This window comes from Takifugu flavidus, chromosome 20 (assembly GCF_003711565.1).
Source record: "Takifugu flavidus isolate HTHZ2018 chromosome 20, ASM371156v2, whole genome shotgun sequence".
In the NCBI taxonomy this organism is placed as follows: Eukaryota; Metazoa; Chordata; class Actinopteri; order Tetraodontiformes; family Tetraodontidae; genus Takifugu; species Takifugu flavidus.
Genome location: NC_079539.1, coordinates 8,021,817 through 8,041,556, shown reverse-complemented (window position 1 = coordinate 8,041,556; position 19,740 = coordinate 8,021,817). Strand labels below are relative to the sequence as shown.

Sequence of the window (19,740 nt, the reverse complement as noted above, 5' to 3'; positions counted from 1 at the left end):
CTTTGACCCCGAAAGGAGGACCTTTCTCAAGGGTACTTTGGCACGGTGTCCTGCCACCTGCTACCTGAACACCTTCCAAGTTTTCCAAGGGACTTGAACTGAGAACCCTTCACTTCTCAGCACTACCACCCACCTCTTCATGCTGCGTTCAAGTGTAAACATGATGCGTTTGGTTTTAATTAATAAAGTGGGCAAATGATTGACAGTTCCACCCTTCTCGCAGCTGTAAGGACAACATAGCAGCTCACATCCTGGTCGTTGACATGCCCCCTTCCCAAAAAACAACCCAACTTTTATTTATCTAAAATGGCAAAAAATCAGCTTTCCTGTGAAAACTCCTCACACCCCCATGTTGGTTTAACACTTGTAATAACTCCCGGTCTCTCCTCTTGACCTGCCCCCCCTCCTTCATCGCCTGCCCCTCAGTTCAATCAACCTCTCACAAACGATGGAGCTGTAGTGCAGCACGCACATGTTCTGAGCCAGGGAACACGGCGCTGCCATGCTGCATCCATCATGGAGCCAGCGATGGTCTCCTCTGACTCCTGCTAGGAATGATGGAGAAAAGAGAGGGAGGGACAGAGAGAGATGAAAGGGCTGCTGACACGCATTTGTTTGATCGGGAGTGGGTGAAAATAGGCTGCAAGGAAGGAAAAGTGTAAAAATATAGCCCAAAACGACGGGCCGAGGTGATGCAAGGTAGCGGAATCTGAATCTCTTTGAGGGTTTCAGAACATTTGAACTATTAGTTGGGCTTGCTTGAGTCGGCCATCTTGGCTAACACCCTGATTTTTTATAAAAAGGCTGAAGAGATCAGGCTAGAAAATATGATAGTCTCAAAACGCCAGTGTCTTGTGGGAGATGTAGCACCACCTAGTGGTGGAAGCACAGGATGAATGAACTGAACACTTGCAGCCCACAGGGTCATAGGATTGCTGTGGGGCACTAGGCTCAAACATGGAGGGGCAGCCCATAGACGCTGGGGAAGAGTTATCACAACTGGAGACGCAAACACATGAACAGACAGTCTGTATAATATATTCAAATTGTGAAAGACTGAACCTTTAAATGACTCATTAGATTTTATTTAACAGAACTGGAGCTATATTCAGAGGTTGTGGTTCTAATTCTTGAAAAGGGTCAAAGCTACATGAAAATAACTGCACAATTAGAGTGAATCTTCACCTCGTCATTGATATTCAAGGGTATCTCATTGATCTAATGAATAACTTTTTTTTAAAACAGTCTTTCAGGGAATGTGACGGTCTTTCAGGGAATGTGCCAGCTGATCCGATGCACAAAGAACAACAATAAAGAAGGAACCACTGCATATTGCATACTGACACTCCGTGGACGAACCTTTCCAGGGGAGGGGATTTAAATATGACTTTGGTCTGAAAGCAAAAGCGTTGTTGCAGGGTTTTTTATCATGATTGTTTGTGCTGGGCTTCTTAATTATTCAACACCAAAAAAAGGCTCAAAATTAGAAAGAGGGGAGAGCCGCGTGTGTTTCCTCTGCTGTGCCCTTTCCTGCTCATCCATTCTCCGTGACACATGAGGTAATAAATCAAAGGTGAGAAGGCAGACCACAGCAGGAGGAGGACTCTTTGTCCTTCCCCACCGCTGCCCCCCCAACCGCCGAGGCTGCCTCCACGGCGCGGTCGGACATTTCATCGTATCACAGAGGCCGACACGAGGCTGACATTTGGAAAATAATTGGAAATCTGTGCAAGACCTAGCAAAAACGCTGCTGGGATGAAACGGCTCCTTCGCGATGAAGTTACAGAATTACAATGCTAACTCGTCGCCCTGTTTACCCGCCGCCCCCTCGGTGAAAATTCACCAGTTTGAAAGTGGCGGGCAGGTAGATTCCGATGCAGTTGCAGCGCCTTCCTGAGCTCAGGTCAACATAAGGAGGCGACATTTGCTGCTTTGCCTCTGAAAATGTATAAATCCATCTGTAAGAGAGGACGTTGCTGGCTTTGGACTGGATCCACACGGTCCTTCATAAACTCATGTGCACATTAAACATATCAAAAGACAAGAAATCAAACAAATACATGGAGAAAAGTGGGGGAAGATTGATAATATTGATGCATGGTGAAAGCAGGTGCTATAAAAAAGACTCTCCAACTCAACTAGCTTATTTTATATGACTAAAATGGACCAAAGGTTTTCTTCCTCGGCTTTTTAAGGGTTTGAGCCTTTCATATGCAGACCACTAATGCATCCATCAGGGAAAAAGCTGTGAGGAAAGCCGAATGCGTTATTGTGGTAAACACTGAAGATGCATGCAAAACCTCCCGCTTGGCTCAGCTCCAGACTCCAATTAGAACATTATAAGGTTTCCACGTCTTCGTCTCTCCCCCAGCCGCTTGGTCTTCTTGACAGTGGTTTGTTTTAATCTCGCTAAAATCGGCAGCAGCAGCAGATCGGGCTGTTCAGATTTGCTGCAAATTCATCAGGGGCGCAGTTACACAGCGCGGTCAAAGGGCAAGCGGGAACGCGCTTAAGGTCATTTTTCCTCCTCTTCGTCTTCCTCCTCTCTGCAAACATGCACCGGAAGGGGTGAAGCAGCACATTTGCTGGCTGGCTGGTGGACTGGGAGGACAGAGGGGCCTTTCTCGCCAGTCAACAGCTGTCCTTAATGAGAATAGAAAGTGATTTACTAGCTTCACGCTCCGGCTCTCCGCCCGCTTGCCTTTGCCTGGCACAGGCAGCAATAACAAAGACCAGAGGAAGGAGAGTCGGAGGAAATATGTAGCAACGAGTAACAGATTCTCCCTCGGCGTCCACGCCGCCGACCTCCGCAGGGGCCGTGCCGCTTTGTGTTTGCAGTAGAACAGGCTCCCTTTCACAGGGAGCCAGCTCTGACTCCCTGACGAGATTGCAAAGTGCAAAAGAGAAGGAAGAACATGAAGGGCTGTGTGCAATTATGGCCCGCCGTGTGTGGCTGATTACTTTAACAAACATTACTGTGAGCTTTGCACTTGGTGCACAGCTACAGCGTTCCAGGATGGCACGTGTAAAGAATGGGACTGAGTTTACTTCCTGCTTAGACCGCCAACCTCAACGCCACCCCGAACCCCTCAAAGCCAGCGGTATTGAAAGTGAGACCAAAACAATAAACCCCCCAAAAAACAGCACACATCAACAGCAGTCCAGGATTTAGCCCATCATTCAGTCCCTCCGAGTGCTGGACGCCTGCTGCGAGACTAAAATACCAATTTCATGCACATTTGCAGGAGTGAATTGTGCGCCTTGATTGCAGGGTGGGCATGAAATCCCCCCTCATAATCACATTTAAGCGCAGATCGGGGAAGTTTGTGGGAGTTTCTGGTCCCCAGAGCTGCTGCAGCCGTCATTTAAACATCGCATTCGAGTTGCTGTTGCAACACTGAGCTGTGCCACTTCCTCTCCAGCCCAGTTTTAGTTTGAAATGGAAGGAAAACAGGACGAGTGTGACAGCATGTGCAGCCCCCCCTTCCCACTCCTCCTCCTCCTCCTCCTCCCCCCGTGAAGGAGCAGCTCTTACCGAGAGTGAAGTAGGGGAGCGCGGTGTTGTCAAGATCATCCATGACGGAAATTCTCCCAGGTAGGTCGGTCCGAACGAACAGCAGGAGCCGGGATTCCCCTCCTCCTCCTCCTCCTGCTACTCCTCCTCCGGCAACGCCACCTGCCTCGGCAGTACCCCCTCCTCCTCCTCCTCCTCCTCCACCGCCGCCGCCGCCACCGACCACGCTCCCGGAGGCAGCGCCGGTGAAGCTGAACTCGTTCTCCCGGAGCACGGGCAGGGTGGACACGGTGACGGTTTTCACCTCACACGGCGCGTCCGCGTCGCGCTCTCCCTCCCTCTCGTCGTCGGCCGCCGTCGCCCCCCTGCTCGCTCGGACGGTCCAGGTTTGCGCCAGCAGCAGGAGCAGCAGCGGAAGGAGGTGCAGCGGCAGTCGGATGCTCCTCGCCATCCCGCTCCCTGTGTGTGCTTCTCTCGCTTTGAGTGGGGCTCATAAGCTGTCCGTTCACTTATAGTACAGTCGCTGCGAAGGAGTCACGTCCGTCCAGGAGGCGGCAGCACAGGTGGAGTGAAGATGACATCCCATCTGCTCCGCGCACAGCCAACCGCGCTGCCACATGACGCGCGCAAATGTGCCCTTTACGCAAACGCTGAGAGTCAAAAAAACACAACATTATTGATCACAGTTCTGAAAGCCCCCAAAGAGCAACGGAAATAACTTGTTTTCACATTCTTTCTTGTCCCGTGACATCATTGTTGCGCGCACACGCGCATGACAACGCCAAGGAATCGCGGAAAAGTACCATTTTAATGAGGACTGTTTAGTTTGGGAAGCCAAGAGGGGGCGGGGTCAGAATCCTCAGAGTTCCTGCGGGGGGGGGGGGGGGGGGGGGGGGGGGGGCAGACAAAAGGTGAAGGGGGGAAAACCTGCTTCCAGGACTGAGTCTGGGAGGGATGCATGGTTAAAATAATATGATCACATAATACGATCAACCATAAATGTGCACATGCTTAACTCCAGTTGTACATAAATTAGAATTTTACATCCCGAAATCGGATTAAAAGTAGGGATATTTAAACAGACAAAACCAAATAATTGATTTTTCTTTCTCATGAGCTCCCCACAAGCTGCCAACTCTCCATCTGTCCGGCGTGGACCATATTCCAGGATTTGCTCCTAATGCTGCTATAGTTTCTCTTTTGTCATATGAATTTAGGGGGAGAGAGAGAGCCGGAGATCTAACAACTACTAAAATAAATAAATAAATAAATAAATAAGACAGAAACTCTGCAGCAGAATAAATAATAGGATGGGAGCTTCTTTCACTGTCCTTGGTGGAAGCTTTGTTTTTTGCCTTTGTCTGTTTTGCTTTAAATATGAGTTGAAAAGGATAGCAACAACAATAATAATAAGACCTCCCACAGGTACATTTGCAAAATACAAACTCTCTGCTGCCGGAAACAAAACAAAGGAAACAAAAGTGAAACCACAATCTGGTCTCATGTGGAGCTTCTGTGATTGACAGCATGAACTTCAGCGCCTCAACAGAAATGACTGCAGAAGAACCACCTTAGGAATCCTCTCACACATAAGCAGCATGCTAAAGCAGCGGAAAAGAAACAGTAAAACGCTGTAATGCGGCAGAATCGTGCGGATCAATCATCCGATTCCCTGTGCCTTTAACCCTTTTGTTGCTGGAGTAAAGGCCGAGCCGCCGCCAGAGAACGCCGGTGACCTTGAGCCCAGCTGTAAACACAAGCGCCCGTCCATTCATCTTCTGCTGCTAATCAGACCTGCTGGCGGATACGCAGGACGGCTCTCTGCTCCGCCACAGCGCACGCTCACACATTTAGAGTTTACAAATCAACCTATTGAATCGAACGCACGGCCTTGTTGCTATGAAACGACCGTGCCAGCCAGCGGACAGTGCTGCCCATGTAAACACAGATAAGACTTCAAACTCCGGCTTTGATGCACGGCTTTGATCATAAATGGATGGAATCAGAACCAACTCGAATGCGGGTATGCACCCAAAAGCAGTTGAAACAGTGTCTGATGTTATTTCTTTATTTTCATGCTAAACAGAGTGAAAGGCTTAAGGAAGAGTCAGATATTAATGGTTGCTGGACCTGGAGCAGTGGGCAGCGGGTGCTGTTGGAGATGCTGAAGCTGCTTAAAGAATATAAAGAATAATTCCGATAGCCAGCAGTCACCGAAGCGTTGGGAGTCCGTGCACGAACATCAGTTATCATTAGCAAATGTCACGGCTCGAATGCCATTTTATTTTCTTTTTGTTCAAGTTGTCAAACGGTGCACTGGTCCTCCTTCAGCCACCCTGAGGTGCCCTCCTGCTCCATTTCCACCCGACCGTGACCTCGGAAGGTATTATTAAACTTGCAGAAGGCTTCCCCGAACACTCCCTCCCCTGATAATCCGGGCACTTCACTGTCGCTCTCCGCCTGCATCGCCTTGTGGGACACCAGTGTTTAATAACAGCACCAAATACAATACGAGCATGCGACAGCGGCGTCTTTGAGGGCGGCGGTTATCTGTCACGCCGGCCCAGATTGAATGAAAAAGGGCCACGAGCGGGCCGCCTCTATGTCGCCCTCCGCGGTGCTGAAATATTCAAACACACACTCGCTCTTTTTCCCTCCACAGTGCTGATGAAACATTCAGTCGGAGTCTGTCCCAGGCACCACCTACAGCTGCATCCCCGAGCACCGGGGCTATGATTCACATTCCAGCTGCTTCCTCGGAAAAGAAAAAAAAAACTGATTCGGCATGCTGTTTCCTTCCCTGTAACTCACCGTGGCTCCTCCTGACCGAGTGTGTGGGCATGTCGGTAGTCCGGAAGGTCGATAGGTCACGTTCATTCTCATAGGGAAAAGAATACTTTTTTTTCTTAAATCCCGATACTGTGAAGCATTTTCCCATAATTCCCTTAATTCCTTCCTGGTCATATGGTAGTAGTTCGTAGTAGTTGTCTTCTCCCGCTCTTAGAAGTCACTCGTGTCAAATCTAGCAGTAAAGCCGCTCTTTTGGGGAAGAACCTCAAGCTTTCTTCGTGAAAGTAAAAGCAGAACAAATCTGCGACGATTCGATGTTACACAACTGAACCAAACATTGGCTGAATTATAAAGGTTGTGTTTTGATCCAAGACACAAAAGCCCTGAAAGGTTTTCCCACAGACCAGCACTTAACGGCGGGGTGTTGAGACTCTGACGCTTTCAACATTTTATGTATATATATAATTATTCCTCCCTCAAATGAAACCAATTAATTTGTTTGCCTTTTAAATAAGCTCCATCAACAGGGTGAAAGCCTCCAATCAGGCCCTCACATCTTTCAGGAGGAGCTGAGACAGGAATGAAAAAGGAAGCTGCAAAGAAAGTGAATAGCGATGAAGCAGGCGAGGCCCTCGTGGAGCTGCTTGCAAACTCCATTCCCAATCTGCCGGGAACAAACTCTGTCACGCAGAGAAACATCAAAGCCCACAACTTCTCTTCCTGTTCTTGTTGCAGGTTGAATCTTGTTCATTTATCTGATCCACACCTACAGATAGAGGGGCCATTCAATTGGGTTTGAATATTAACGCACTGTTTAATTCTAAAGGCTTTGTTCTGTAACAGCCTTTGAAAAAGATCAAAGACATCAAAGGGATTCACCCCAAATCCATTTTTCTTTCTCCTTTCAGAGTTAATCAATGTGTCGTAACGCCCACCTGATAGAACTGTTGGCAGGGCAGATCTGCCAAGCAGGTGCTGACTCGGTGGAGACATCTAGTGTCAGTCTGCAGAAAATGCAAACGCTGCCTCTTTTCCTGACAGGTTTCATCGAACGCCCGCCGTCTGTAATGGGCAGACACTAACGAGGCATCAGGTGGGATTGATTGATGTTGGCTTGTTTAGAGAGAAGCTAAAGGTGGAGGCTAAAATAAGGCAGGAAAAACTAGATCGGGGTCGGTTTGATGGAGAGCTGTGACTGATTTCGTGAGATTTATTGCTCAGGAAATTGCTTCTGCCTCGAACCGAAGAGTCGCTGACTCTTTCAAAAATTGAATTTGATAAACAGGGAGCTAACGTCCGCCACCGCCGCCGGAGATGGAGATGGTTAAAGAGATTTCTCCGGCGTAATGAGCGGAGGAGCCGAGCAGCGAAGTTCAGGTTTTCCTCAGTGGGACTGACAACGTTATTTCATGTCAACACACGTCCAGAAAGTCAGTCAGACAGAACATAAGCGTGTTTGTGAGCTTTGTGGCGCTGCTGGTTCCATATTTTATTGGACCAGAATATACGACAGATCTTTCTCAGATAGTTGAGTAGGAAAAGTGGATGTTCCTTATGGCAGATCGACTCGTACTCTGCTCCTACTGTAGAAGCAGCCCAGCCAAGCAGTTTTTGCTTTAAGGCTGTAGCTGTTGGACTTGTCTTGTTTAGATCACCCAAGTCTGTGCTGAGGCCTTTTTTGTCCTGGCTAATCAGATTTTCTACCTACACAAAGTCGATACCAACTTATAAAGGCTCATTACTTATGGTGTTGATGGAAATCCATTTGGGTTTGATGGTATTGACAACAGGGCCAGTTTTCGGGCATTCTGGGGGAGTTGATCAGTCTTTTCCTGTAGAGGTGTTATAGCTGATGACACAGCTAGGTCCTCAGCAGCTAGGTCCTCAGCAGCTAGGTCCTCAGCAGCTAGGTCCTCAGCAGATGTTTTTGGAAGTAGTTTTTTGTGAACCCAATTGATGAGCGTGAGGAATGGATGTGGGGGAATGGGGGGGGGGGGGGGGGGGGGACGGGGGGGGGGGGGGGGGGGGGCACAGCTCTGAGGCGGTATTAATGCGTATGATGCTGCTGTGAAAGTGTTTCTAGAACTTTCCCTTTACTGTGGTTGTATGAAGATCGTATGAAGCATTCTGTGCAACGCTCTTTGATGTTGCAAGTGTAAATGTCTGGTGTGGGCCCCCCGTGCCCCCTCTGGTTCATTAGGCTCAGGTCGGTTATGCACAACTCAAAAAGTCAGCAGGCTCCCTGGTGTTGGTCATTATTTTCCTGCCAGATTTAGACCAAACAGGGACACTGGAGATTTGTGATCTTTATAAAGGGTGCTCAGATTTCCCGTTGATGATGTATTTTCTGCCTCTCTTGCTGGTCCATCCATGAGAGACACCGTATCTCTCCTTACCTCTTTCCTTTTGGATCTGAGCAGAGCTCTGCTTGATGGCTCCCACGTGGTTCAGACCTTCCTTGTGCTGAGTTTGGTGTTGCCCTTAGCCCAAGCAGACCCTTCCACACCCGTGGCTTCCAGTCAGCTTTCACCAGGACTGATCATTCTACTTCCATGGAAGCTTGGGTCTGTTCCAGGTTTTCAGTCTTTTTACAGGGTGGAGGTTGTTATCCCCACGTGCTGCTTTTTTTCCTGGTTGAACCTGATTGGTCCAGGAAGCGTCCCTGCCACAACAAAGGAGCGTCCATTTATCTATTCCTCTCATAAAGACGGCACCAACGTGGTGCCCTTGGATCTTTGTGGCTGAGCAAATGTTATATTACAATGCTGATGATGCTGAGAAGGTCACATCCTGAATTTACCGCTCGTGTGTTGAGCAAACCTGACATTCTAGCTAAATATTCACATCCCTGCGCCCCCGAAAGAGGTTTCCGTCGATACAACTCCAAGTTGTAGAATTTGAGGCTCCCAGTCATGTTCGTTATATTTCATGAGTTGGTTTGTGCAGCGGTCCCACGGTGCTGCTGAACAGTGCTGGTAGCGCCTTCCTCGGTGCTCGCTGTTCATTTATAGTCTTGAGACTGGCCCAGTTCTCCAGGTGTAAACAACAGGATCCGCCATTAGGAAGTGGGTTACACCTGGAGGGTGGAGGAGTTGACCGCAGACTCCCACAGAAGACCCTGTGTAGGAGAGCTGGTGCTGAGCGTGCACTCCGAGCTCTGGGATTTTCAACCTTCATTCCTCGGTTGTGCGGCTCTTCGGGGCAGGTTATCGGTTTTTCCGCCGACGTCTGCAACACAACTGCGTTTTATTTTGACATTCGTCCACCATTTTGACCTTCTCTAACGCGTTACCCTTCCGTCGTCTTGGCCTGGATGAGCCCGTCCCGAGTAACGGCTCCGGTAGTCCAAACCGGCTTGGTCGCTACTTACCGATGTTTTGGGTGGACTTTCCCTTTAAAGTGAGCCGTTTGATGAGCCAGGGATTCACGCCCGGGCCATACTGGAGCCGTTCAGTCATTCAGGGCCGAGTTCCACCGCGCTGACAAGTCCGAGGCTTCCTGACGGACTCTAAGTGCAGGGAAATCTACCTCTGGATGACCCCCCACTCCCGCTTACATCGTCTTCCATCACGGCTGTTGGGAGCTGCCAGGTCAGCTGTCACCTAAGCTCACCGTCGGCCGCGGTCCTGGCCATTGTCTCACCCATCCGTTAGTCCCGCCGGCGACAGATGAGGGGGGTGAGACAGTCAGGCAAGGTTAGAAGCACAGTCTTCCTCTCATTACTCTGGCCTTGTGCCCTGTCATTACTTTCAGCTCCCCCCTGCCTCCACGTCCCACACCCCCTCATCCATCTGTCAGCAGCGCTCAGATCAGTTCAGTACAACCTCACACCCACAGCCACAGGCATGTTTGATTTCAGCATTTAAGCTGTTGCACTTGGCCTGCGCTTCAAAAAGTTTAAAGGGAGTTTAAAGTTTTACTCCTTTTAAAACGCAGCCTGTGTTGCCCAGCAAATCATGAAAAAAGTCACCACATACTTGCATATTTGCCACCGCGCCGCCTCATAAATGTGTCCGGGGGGGTGTATTAGCATCACTCTGAAGCATTTCACTGGATTCGTTCTTCTATTTTTAGCTCTAACCTTTGGATCTGATGCCATTTGTTGCGCCTGTGAAAGTGTGCAGATAAAACAAGCAGATGAAAATGATCAGGCTGCTGGTTTTGCCTCAGTGACCTTATTTAATGCCCTGGTGCAAGAAACTTTTCACATCAAATAGAGCTTGGACTGCCTAAAACACTGGGGCCTGGGCTTGTTTTACACACCTATTGCTTGGAGAAACACCAGGAAACAGTAGTTGGATGTAAAAGTTGCAGTTTATAGTCTAGAAATCATCACTTTGTGCCTGTGTGGAGGTTTTGACAGTGTTATTATTGCTTTTGTTATCATTGTTGCCCCCTCTCCATGATAGCATCTGCTGGCTAAATTAGCTATTCAATTCAGCAATTCCTTTATCCAACATGTAGGACAGAGAACATCTTAAACCATAAAGGTAGAAGATGGACCTATGTGAGTGCGGGGAATAAAAACCAGACACATGGTTTTACACATGCTATTGCTAACAATGGAGTGACTGAAGCCTGGATCAATTTGTTTAAAACACAAAATGTTCAAGCTGGGATTCTCTGTTGCTGGGCAGGAAAACAGAGAAAATCTCATACACCCTTTGAAGAACGTGGCCATTGTGAAAAGGTAATGTCCTTAAACCTTATCAAACTCAGACGTTGCATGGCTAAACGCTCCAACATATGACAGAATTAAATGACAAATACCCTCAAATGTGAAGAGCGTCCCCTGAAAGCTGCATCTCACCGCAGTGCTAGTCAGATCCGGTACTTCCTCCCTATGCCGCAGCATTTGCGTAACCGCTCTTGACCCTGGCGAAGGAACAAAAGTACAGGATTGGAAACAGGAAGAGTGGAAAGACCTGAGTCACTTACTCCTGCAAAAAGAGATAATTAGAGCGGGTGTATCTCTTTCATCTGGTCACGGTGCACTCTGGTAATGACTGCGGTGCCCCCGGCTCATCAGCAAGACCCCAGACCTAATTTGCAGTTCCTGATATGACCCTCCTATGCACTCATGTCTGTGAAATCTGTGCTCCCAAACTAATTAAACAGAAACACAACACTGAAGCAGCAAATTCTAATTATTACCACTCCAAAATATGAGCTTTTTTTTTATCAGTTTATGGACACTTAGAAGCCCACCAGTGGTGCTTTTTAGGATTTTAAGACTGATGATTAAGGCATGACCATGAATTAGCAACTTTGTCTACTGTCCTTTTTAAGACTGGATGTGGTGCTGATGAGGGGTCGTACCACTTTTTCTGCAGAATGTTTTTTTTTATTGGACATTGCACATGACAAAATGAAAAATAAAGCAATAACAATAATGGATTCTGACAGCGGGGCTGCATCCAGGCTGTGTGTGACACCACAACCAAATAGCCTGTGTTGGGTTAAAAGGTACCCCCGATGTTTTTAATATATTTAATGACTCATAAAATATAGAGAGGATGTTGGAAGGGACCTGGCACGGATGCTCGTTATTTATTCCGAGCACTCTGCATTTGCAAATTTAATTTTGCCTTCCATTTTATATAGTGGGCCAATGCAAATGTGTAGTATGCAGAGCCATGGCAGCACGTCAGCAGGGGCTCAAGGTTGTGCTTATACAACTAACAGGGTAAGGGGAAACTGTCTCGTTAGTTTTACTAGGAGTGTGTAACATTGTGGCTCTTCTGCATGGTTATCTTGGAAAAGAGAGAGGGGATAAACAGTCTGAGAAACAAAGTGGCACCCACTGTAATGTCTTCTCTGCGGGACGCTCCTCGGCATCAGCTCCACGCCGCGGCATTAGCATCTCAAACCCATTGATCAAGAGGCTGAGAAGCAGGGTGAGACGCTGGAAATGCTTATATCCCTGTAGGTGAAATGGCATCTGTTGAATTCATGCATGAGCATATAAGCCCTCGACATTATAGATGGACTTTTCTACAGACTGCAGAAGTAAATTCATCCAACAAAGTGATGTTTATGGGTGCAACAGAGGGGATGCTTCTTCTCTTGACCTTTCTCCACCTCCTGAAAAGCTACAGGCCTCGAGCCGTCACAAAATCTTGTAAAACTTTGCACATAATTCATTGTAACATTTGTTAACAGGCTGTTATCGAACTGCCTCCCTCCGAGTTCTGTGTGCAGCTCTGCCGGGTTTTCTCATTTACGGCCGAAAGGGGGCAGTGTTGCTCCGCGGTTGGCCGCCTGGTTTTGGTGAGTTTTTAAAAAAATATATTCTTATTTTTTTTTAGTGTAGAAGAATCTTCTGTTTATGGATCACATACAGCGGGAAGCTTGACAAAAAAGGGAGGAAAAAATATTGCAAAACAAATGAATGAAACCACCGGGGGAGATACCTCTTGGTCGGAGCCAAATGACTTCAGGCGGCTTCATTTAAAGAGCTAAATCAGATTTTATGCTAAAATTGTTTCATAATTAGAGAATACAGTAGCGCCACAAGGGGTGTTGCACAACAATATATCAGGACAAGCTGCGGGGGCAGCAGGTATACAGACCATCCAAGGAGTTTACTGTAGCATGAAAGGTTCCCACTTGGTCTCCTCAGATGCACCACAGCCCTCAACTTGAGTGTGCGTTAACTCCAAAGCTGAAGGTGAAACATTCAATCACAAGCTGTTACCTTTGTGCAACAACCCCCCCATCACCACCTTTATCTTTTAAAAGTGAAAACGGCATTAATAAAAGATGAGGTCACGCTTCCTTTTATAGGCACCACAATATCTGTGACATGGCTTGCATCACTAACAGAGAGCCAAAGGAGAGATTCAGCCGGGATCCACTTTCTTTGGATCCAGCGTCTTTGAAAAGGAGCTGATGCGGCGGCGGGGCGCCGAGTCAAGCGTTCCCGTTTCAATGTGCTCTGCTAAATGGAAAGTGGACTTAAGTTGTCATCTGGGGGGGCGAGAGCGCTGAGGTTGTTTTGCACGTCAACGCTCCCAAAGTGGCCGCACAATAACGAGCCCGGCTGTGTTAAAAGCTCCCCGATGGGCGATGCCAGCAATGACTTTCTCAGTGTTGGGTTTTGTCGCCGATTCAGCTCCGGCCAGAACTCACCCCCAGGTAGGTTCTGAAGGGATTTGTGCAAAACCAAAAGAAATCAATACAGCCGCCTGGTGTCATTTTGTGGTTTTCATACAGAAGTGGCGACCCGAGAGCGGCCGAGCGGCGGGGTCGCATCCCGAGATCAACAGGTGACAGAAATCTAATATGGAACCCAGAGTTGAATTAGCACACGTCAGCGGACAGCGAGGAACCCCCCCGCCAAGGGAGACAAACATGCACGTTCCCCTATTTGTCTGGGAAGAGTGTTGAAGCTGGAATATGAAGGCCAAATCTGATTTTCAGGTTTTGTTGATGGTGTTGTTGACGCGGAGAGGCAACAACAACAACAACAAGGCACAAGAGCGCGGGGAGGCGTCGCGAGCGGCGGGCGAGAAGATTGACTCGGGCCCGCCTGAAATGAGGCCGTGCACTCACTGTTTCACCACGGCTGTGGACGGACCCTGAATTAGGGAGGAAAAATGACATGAGGAATAAAAATCCCCCGCGCGCTCCTGTTGACAGACCTGGCTCCTCCAAAGTTTAGTGAGGAATTCTGAAGTCATTTTTAAAGCTACGGTGCAAAAACCGGAGGTCAAAGTGGATGCGGCCACGCTTTTTCTCACAGTAAATCCGTTTTCTGGAGGGTCTCGTTTGAAAACCACCCAAAAGGACGGTTCACCACCGCCTCCCACGCCTACGGACACCAGGGGAACGAGCAAGATGATGGCAGGTCCCGGATCAGCAGAGACGCGGCCAAATGTCTGGTTTAAACCCAAGTTAATCTGCCCCCCACCCCGGAGGCCGCCGGCATACAGGCTGGACAAAGGAGACGTTTTCCAGCAGATTTTGCTCAGGAAAACTGGCAGCTGTGGCGTCAGCTGTTGTTGTCTAGCAACAGTCGGCCATCTTGCTGTCCTTGCTTTTTTCCCTTCCCCTCCTTCCATGAAGAAATGCTGATGTTTTTTTTCCCTTGCTGTTCCTCCGAAACTCCGGGTTTAGTGCAAATCTGCAATTCAAATGCAATTACGGCCCCTCCTGTCTGTCACTGGGAGCTCCGCTGGTCACTCCAGGTATTTTTATTAGATTTCTCCCCCTGTATTTTCCAAACTTGGCACTAAACGACAGCATAAAACCTTCTTACACACGTAGTTGAACGTTTGGCCTCATCTCAATGGGGTCAGACGGTCTGAAATAAAAAGGAAAAATCTCTTCTGCCAGACCACAAACTCACTTATACTGGGTATTGATCCCAACACCTTTGTCACCAGCAGCAAGAGGCCATACCTGCATCCCATAATAACCCTTTCTGTCTCTGTCAAAAGACATGATGTGTTTACCTTGTTGCACCAGCAACTCTTTAGCCCGGAAGAGAGGGCGACGGATAGCGAGATAAGGCTAACTCTGTGTGTGTGTGTGTGTGTGTGTGTGTGTGTGTGTGTGTGTGTGTGTGTGTGTGTGTGTGTGTGTGTGTGATGCGTGGGTGGCCAGAAAAGCGACTGTAGTTCATCAGCGAGTGCCTGGCAGTGAGAAACACCAAATCAGAGGACAAGTACTCCTTCAGCTGGAGACTATCGATCCGGTTTCAACAGGCCGTCCAGAGAGCATTGATCCGTCTCATATCCCCCCTCCATGGTCGTCCTCACGGCACGTTTGGCTTTCAATAAGACCCACTGATTATTTTGGTTTGAGAAAAAAAAGAGAAAATTGCGTCATCTTCTGAGGCAGAAGGCGACACGGGGGGGCGTGAAGGGTGGCCCCCCGGATTGGGCGCCGAGCACTTGGAAGTGGTTCAGACGGCAGCGTCGCCACTCACCAGCAGCACATTCCGCTTTAGTCTCACCAGTGCTCCACATTGTTGTCTGAAATTGGATTTTCTGGCCTCAGTAACTTAAAATGATAGCAGCGGGTTGTAAATCCGCAGCAGTCAGTCCGGAGCTGCTCGGTGGCCCCCCGGGCCAGAAATGTGAGGGGGGGGGGCGACGTGGGCGGAGGAGGTGGTTCTCCAGCCAACATTCATCACCGTGTTATAGCTAACCTGACATTTTTTAATGGGTGGGGGGGTGTTGTTCCTGGCCCAGACATGACATCTAGTGTAAAGTAGATGATTGTTGCTAGATTTACACTCCAAACGTCACATCTCATATATGTAAATGTGTGTTGCTATGACAATGACATCACCTAGAAGAGGGGTCACAGGGTTCACTGGAGCCCTTCCGCTTCAACCAGTGTCAGCCCGGGTTCTGTTGAGTCTGTTTTTACCCATAATTCCTTTGGTCTTCCTGTATTGGAGACATGAAACAGTGAGATCCCGTTCGTGGCCGGGGGGGCGGCATGTGGCATCGGTCCGGTCATGGAGGAGGAGGCAAAAAGGCCGACTTGTTTGTACAGCTGATGTGTGGACGATCTCGTAAAAGCTGCAGGGATGATAATGGGGGGCCGCCGTTCGCCCTGATCCCTGCTCGGCGCCATTTTACTGCACTACACCCCATTTTTATAATGCCATTTGTTATAACATTAACAGCTGTAAATACTGGAGAGTCTCTTTACGTCCCAGATCAATGCGAGCGCCTCGGCCCCCCGTCATTAATCATGGAAGAAACCTTTTATGAAGCAATCTCACTTTATTCATAAAGGATAACAGCAGAGCTCCATTAAAATGTCACACTATTTATCTTTTGTGTAACCTGCCTGCGGTCTTACAAACTGCCCCCTCCCCCTCTGTCTCTCCCCATCTCCTCTCTCCCCTCTCTCACACCCCTCCTTCTCCCTTCTCCTTCTCTCTCTCCCTCTCTCCCCCCTCTTCCCGCCACCTCCTCTCTCCTTCTCTCCACCCCTCCTTCTCCCTTCTCTCTCTCCCTCTCTCCCCCTCCACTCCATCTCTCCCTCCTTCTCTTCCCCCTCTCTCTCCTCCCCTCTGTCTCTCCATCTCCCTCTCTCCCCCTCTTTTCCTCCCACCTCCTCTCTCCCCCTCTCCACCCTTCCCTCTCCCTCTCTCCCCCCCTCCTCTCCATCTCTCCCTCCTTCTCTTCCCCCTCTCTCGCCTCTCTCCTCCCGTGTCTCCATCTCCCTCTCTCCCTCTCTCCCCCCTCTTGTCCCTCCCTCCCCTCCTCTCTCCCTCTCTCCACCCCTCCTTCTCCCTCTCTCTCCTCCCTCCTCTCCATCTCTCCCCCTCTTTTTCCTCCACCCTCCTCTCTCCTTCTCCTCCACCCATCCTCCTTTCTCTCTCTCCCTCTCTCCCCCCTCCACTCCATCTCTCCCTCCTTCTCTTCCCCCTCTCTCTCTCCCCTCTGTCTCTCCATCTCCCTCTCTCCCCCTCTTTTCCCCCACCTCCTCTCTCCCTTTCTCCACCCTTCCCTCTCCCTCTCTCCCTCCTTCTCCCCCCCCCCCCTCCTTCCACTCCACTTCCCTTTTGCCCACCTTCGCATAAAATAACATGGCGGCAGTAACAAGGGGGTAGTTTACAGTGATAACAAGGAGGCCATAAAAGGAGTAGGGGCCATTAAATTAAGAACTTAAAGACAACTTATAACAATTAAAACACCAGAAAACAAAGTAATCAAGTCAGATCAACCAGAGCCTTTGAATCCACTGTCCTCTGTATCCAAGGCAACTTAACGGCAGAGTGGTTCGGTCATAAAATATACAGCATGTGATTTATTACATCTGAGTCAATGCCAGCAGCCAGATGGGGAAAGCATGTTTTATGAATGTCCGGCTCGGACTTCTTGATGAACTGCTGGGTGGCTGATCCTTGGCAAAGGCCGGGCCCGACACATCAGAGCGTGTCAGAGGAGCCCTGGAGGAGCCGACCCGCTTTGGGCTCCTATAGAAGGCAGCTATTTTAGCTTTCCTTTATGCCTTCAGAGAGGATGCTCATTAGAATTTCCACGTGTCCTAGCCAGCGTCATTTACCTCAAAATGGCTTTACTCTTAATTATCTTTCAGATCTAATACCAAACCAACTTTTGGATGAAAAATTGCAATCTTTAACAGAATGAACGTGATATCCTAGAAGGTGACTGCATTAGCCTAATAGTAACTACTAGCATGGAAAAAGATGTAGGTTCCTCAAAAAGTCCACCAGGTCCTGGTGAAAAGGTTCAAGAAGAGGACTCCTGCTTCCTGGAGGATCTGCTCCCTGTGGAACCTCGCCTCGTCTCGTCTCGTCTCGTCTCGTCTCGTCTCCTCTCCTCTCGTCTCCTCTCCTCTCGTCTCCTCTCCTCTCGTCTCGTCTCGTCTCGTCTCGTCTCGTCTCCTCTCCTCTCCTCTCCTCTCCTCTCCTCTCTCTCCTCTCCTCTCCTCTCCTCTCCTCTCCTCTCCTCTCCTCTCCCCTCCCCTCCCAGGAGGAAAGTTGAGGTTCTCATTTTCTTTTAATAACACTATGATAAAGTAATAGGCTGCTCTACCGTTGTGAAGCACCTTCCTATATGTTTCGAGGGCATCTCGCCAGACTAAATGAGATCCTTCCACATTTCTATATAATAAGGATAATTCCCTTTGTTCTGAAGACTTTTGTTTTGAAGAGACAAAACAGTCTGAGGCATCATAACTATCCATTTGTGAAATTGAACCAGCAAGAGGGAGCTCTATTATGGTTCAAACATGCATTTACGGATTGCCCTCTACTGGCTGAAGCCAGGCTGTAATTGTAATTTTATCCTGGCAGGCAATGAAGTGAACATGGAGGCAGTCCTTCATCACCAACCACCCGCTTTCATCGGGCTGCCTCCAACATTCGCCCGGCTACAACGGAGTCTCTCAGGGCTGCAAGCTCAGCCACAAGACAGCTACATAAACATTCACATCTGACCGCCAAAGCAGCGCTGCATTTACAGACAGGGCAGCGGAATCTGGGGCAATTTCCTCATGAAAATGTCCATCACCTGTTCCTGCTGTACTAATGGTCCCCTCCTGCTCTCAGACTAGGCCATGCAGGCTAATGAGCTGGTCCATCGGCGGATTTGAGGGTGTTCATCCTGACCTCAGTCCGGGTCTGGATGTCCTTAGCTACTAGCTTACTGTTGTTAGCGTGTCGCTAATGCAAGTGCTTGGTGGCATGTGTGTGGTGTATGTTGCCCAACTGTGGAACACGTTTCCCTCAACACTGGTTTCATGATTGAAAACGGACCAAACTCCATTCCCTTTTTGACAGTGTCTCAACATTTGACGACTTGGGACAAGAATGGGCTCAAGTTGACATCAGTTGGTCATGCCAGCACCACCTTTACCCCCTCACCTTTATTACATCTCCTATCTGACCCACTTACCTGGTCTCATCTGTACACTCCAACACCTGCATCTGTGCACCCCTGGCAGCCCGGTGGATCTTTAAACGCAGCCATTCCCACTCATTTCCCTCCAGTCCATCTTTTCCTTTGATAATTGCCAGCAGAACACTTATTTATACCCACTCTGCCTTCCTCTACAGGCGAGTCTCGCCCGCTGTGAATCTAGCTACTGCAGGATCCTGCTGCAGAAATGTATTAGCAGCGAGGTGTTGACTCAATTATTTTTGGATATGGTGCAAAGTAAAGCTACGAAACTGGCACGCACAGGGCCGCCCGACACTTTTAGAACTTAATTAATTTGACATTTAATTCATACATCATTACTGTTGCAATGTTAGGCACACCTTAGAATGCAGAAAGACAGAAATAGGACGCGGTAAAACTAGCACAACGACTCCTCCCGCAGAGAGAGGAGTCATACAGCAGAGGGTGAAAGCGCTCAGCTGATGATGTTTGGATTACTACGTCCAAAATATCACGTTTGACCCTATAACATTCAGATTTCTTCAAAGAACTCTTCAAAACAGCTGCTCACATGGAAACAACTCCACCTCCTAGACACATTTTCCCTTCAGGGATGTGATCCTTCACACCGGACAGTATTTTGCAAACATGGACGCCTCCTCCTCTGCAGAGGTCTCCGTGGTTTCCACGCTGGATCGGCGTATAAATAGTCCAATTTGCCGTATTTTCCTAATGTAAACATTCGAGCTATCTTTGAGTAACCTCAGAGTGAAAGCGGTTTCCGAACCCCAGTCAAATCTTTGACTGAAGGCAGGTTCCTTTCAGATAGTTGGAGCACAAAGAGCGCACCTTCAAGGCTGTCACCCTCGCATTTTTGATGTCAGAATTCAGAAGTATTTATCTTAATTGGGCCTCTCCACGCTGCCTGGCTCTCTCCCTGCAACATCTGAGAGTGCTTAGCAACAAGGAGTTATTCATTCACCACAGTCATATCTGCTTGGCTGCGATTGCGCTGTGATAGTGACTCGGGGTTAAGTAAAACCAACCCCCGACACTCAAAGGCAC

At 48.7% G+C, this 19,740-nt stretch overlaps 1 protein-coding gene across 2 annotated transcripts in view; it reads right to left on the bottom strand.

The window, feature by feature from the left end:
* LOC130517755 (astrotactin-2-like) overlaps positions 1–4,211 on the bottom strand; it is a 145,873-nt gene extending 141,662 nt beyond the window's left edge. The window contains exon 1 of one of the 2 annotated variants that reach the window (XM_057019845.1): positions 3,536–4,211. In XM_057019845.1, the coding sequence (XP_056875825.1) occupies positions 3,536–3,965 (430 nt within the window). In that variant the 5' untranslated portion in view covers positions 3,966–4,211. The remainder of the gene's footprint in view (positions 1–3,535) is intronic. The other variant, XM_057019844.1, reaches the window with a different exon arrangement.
* Positions 4,212–19,740: the final 15,529 nt, after the last annotated feature.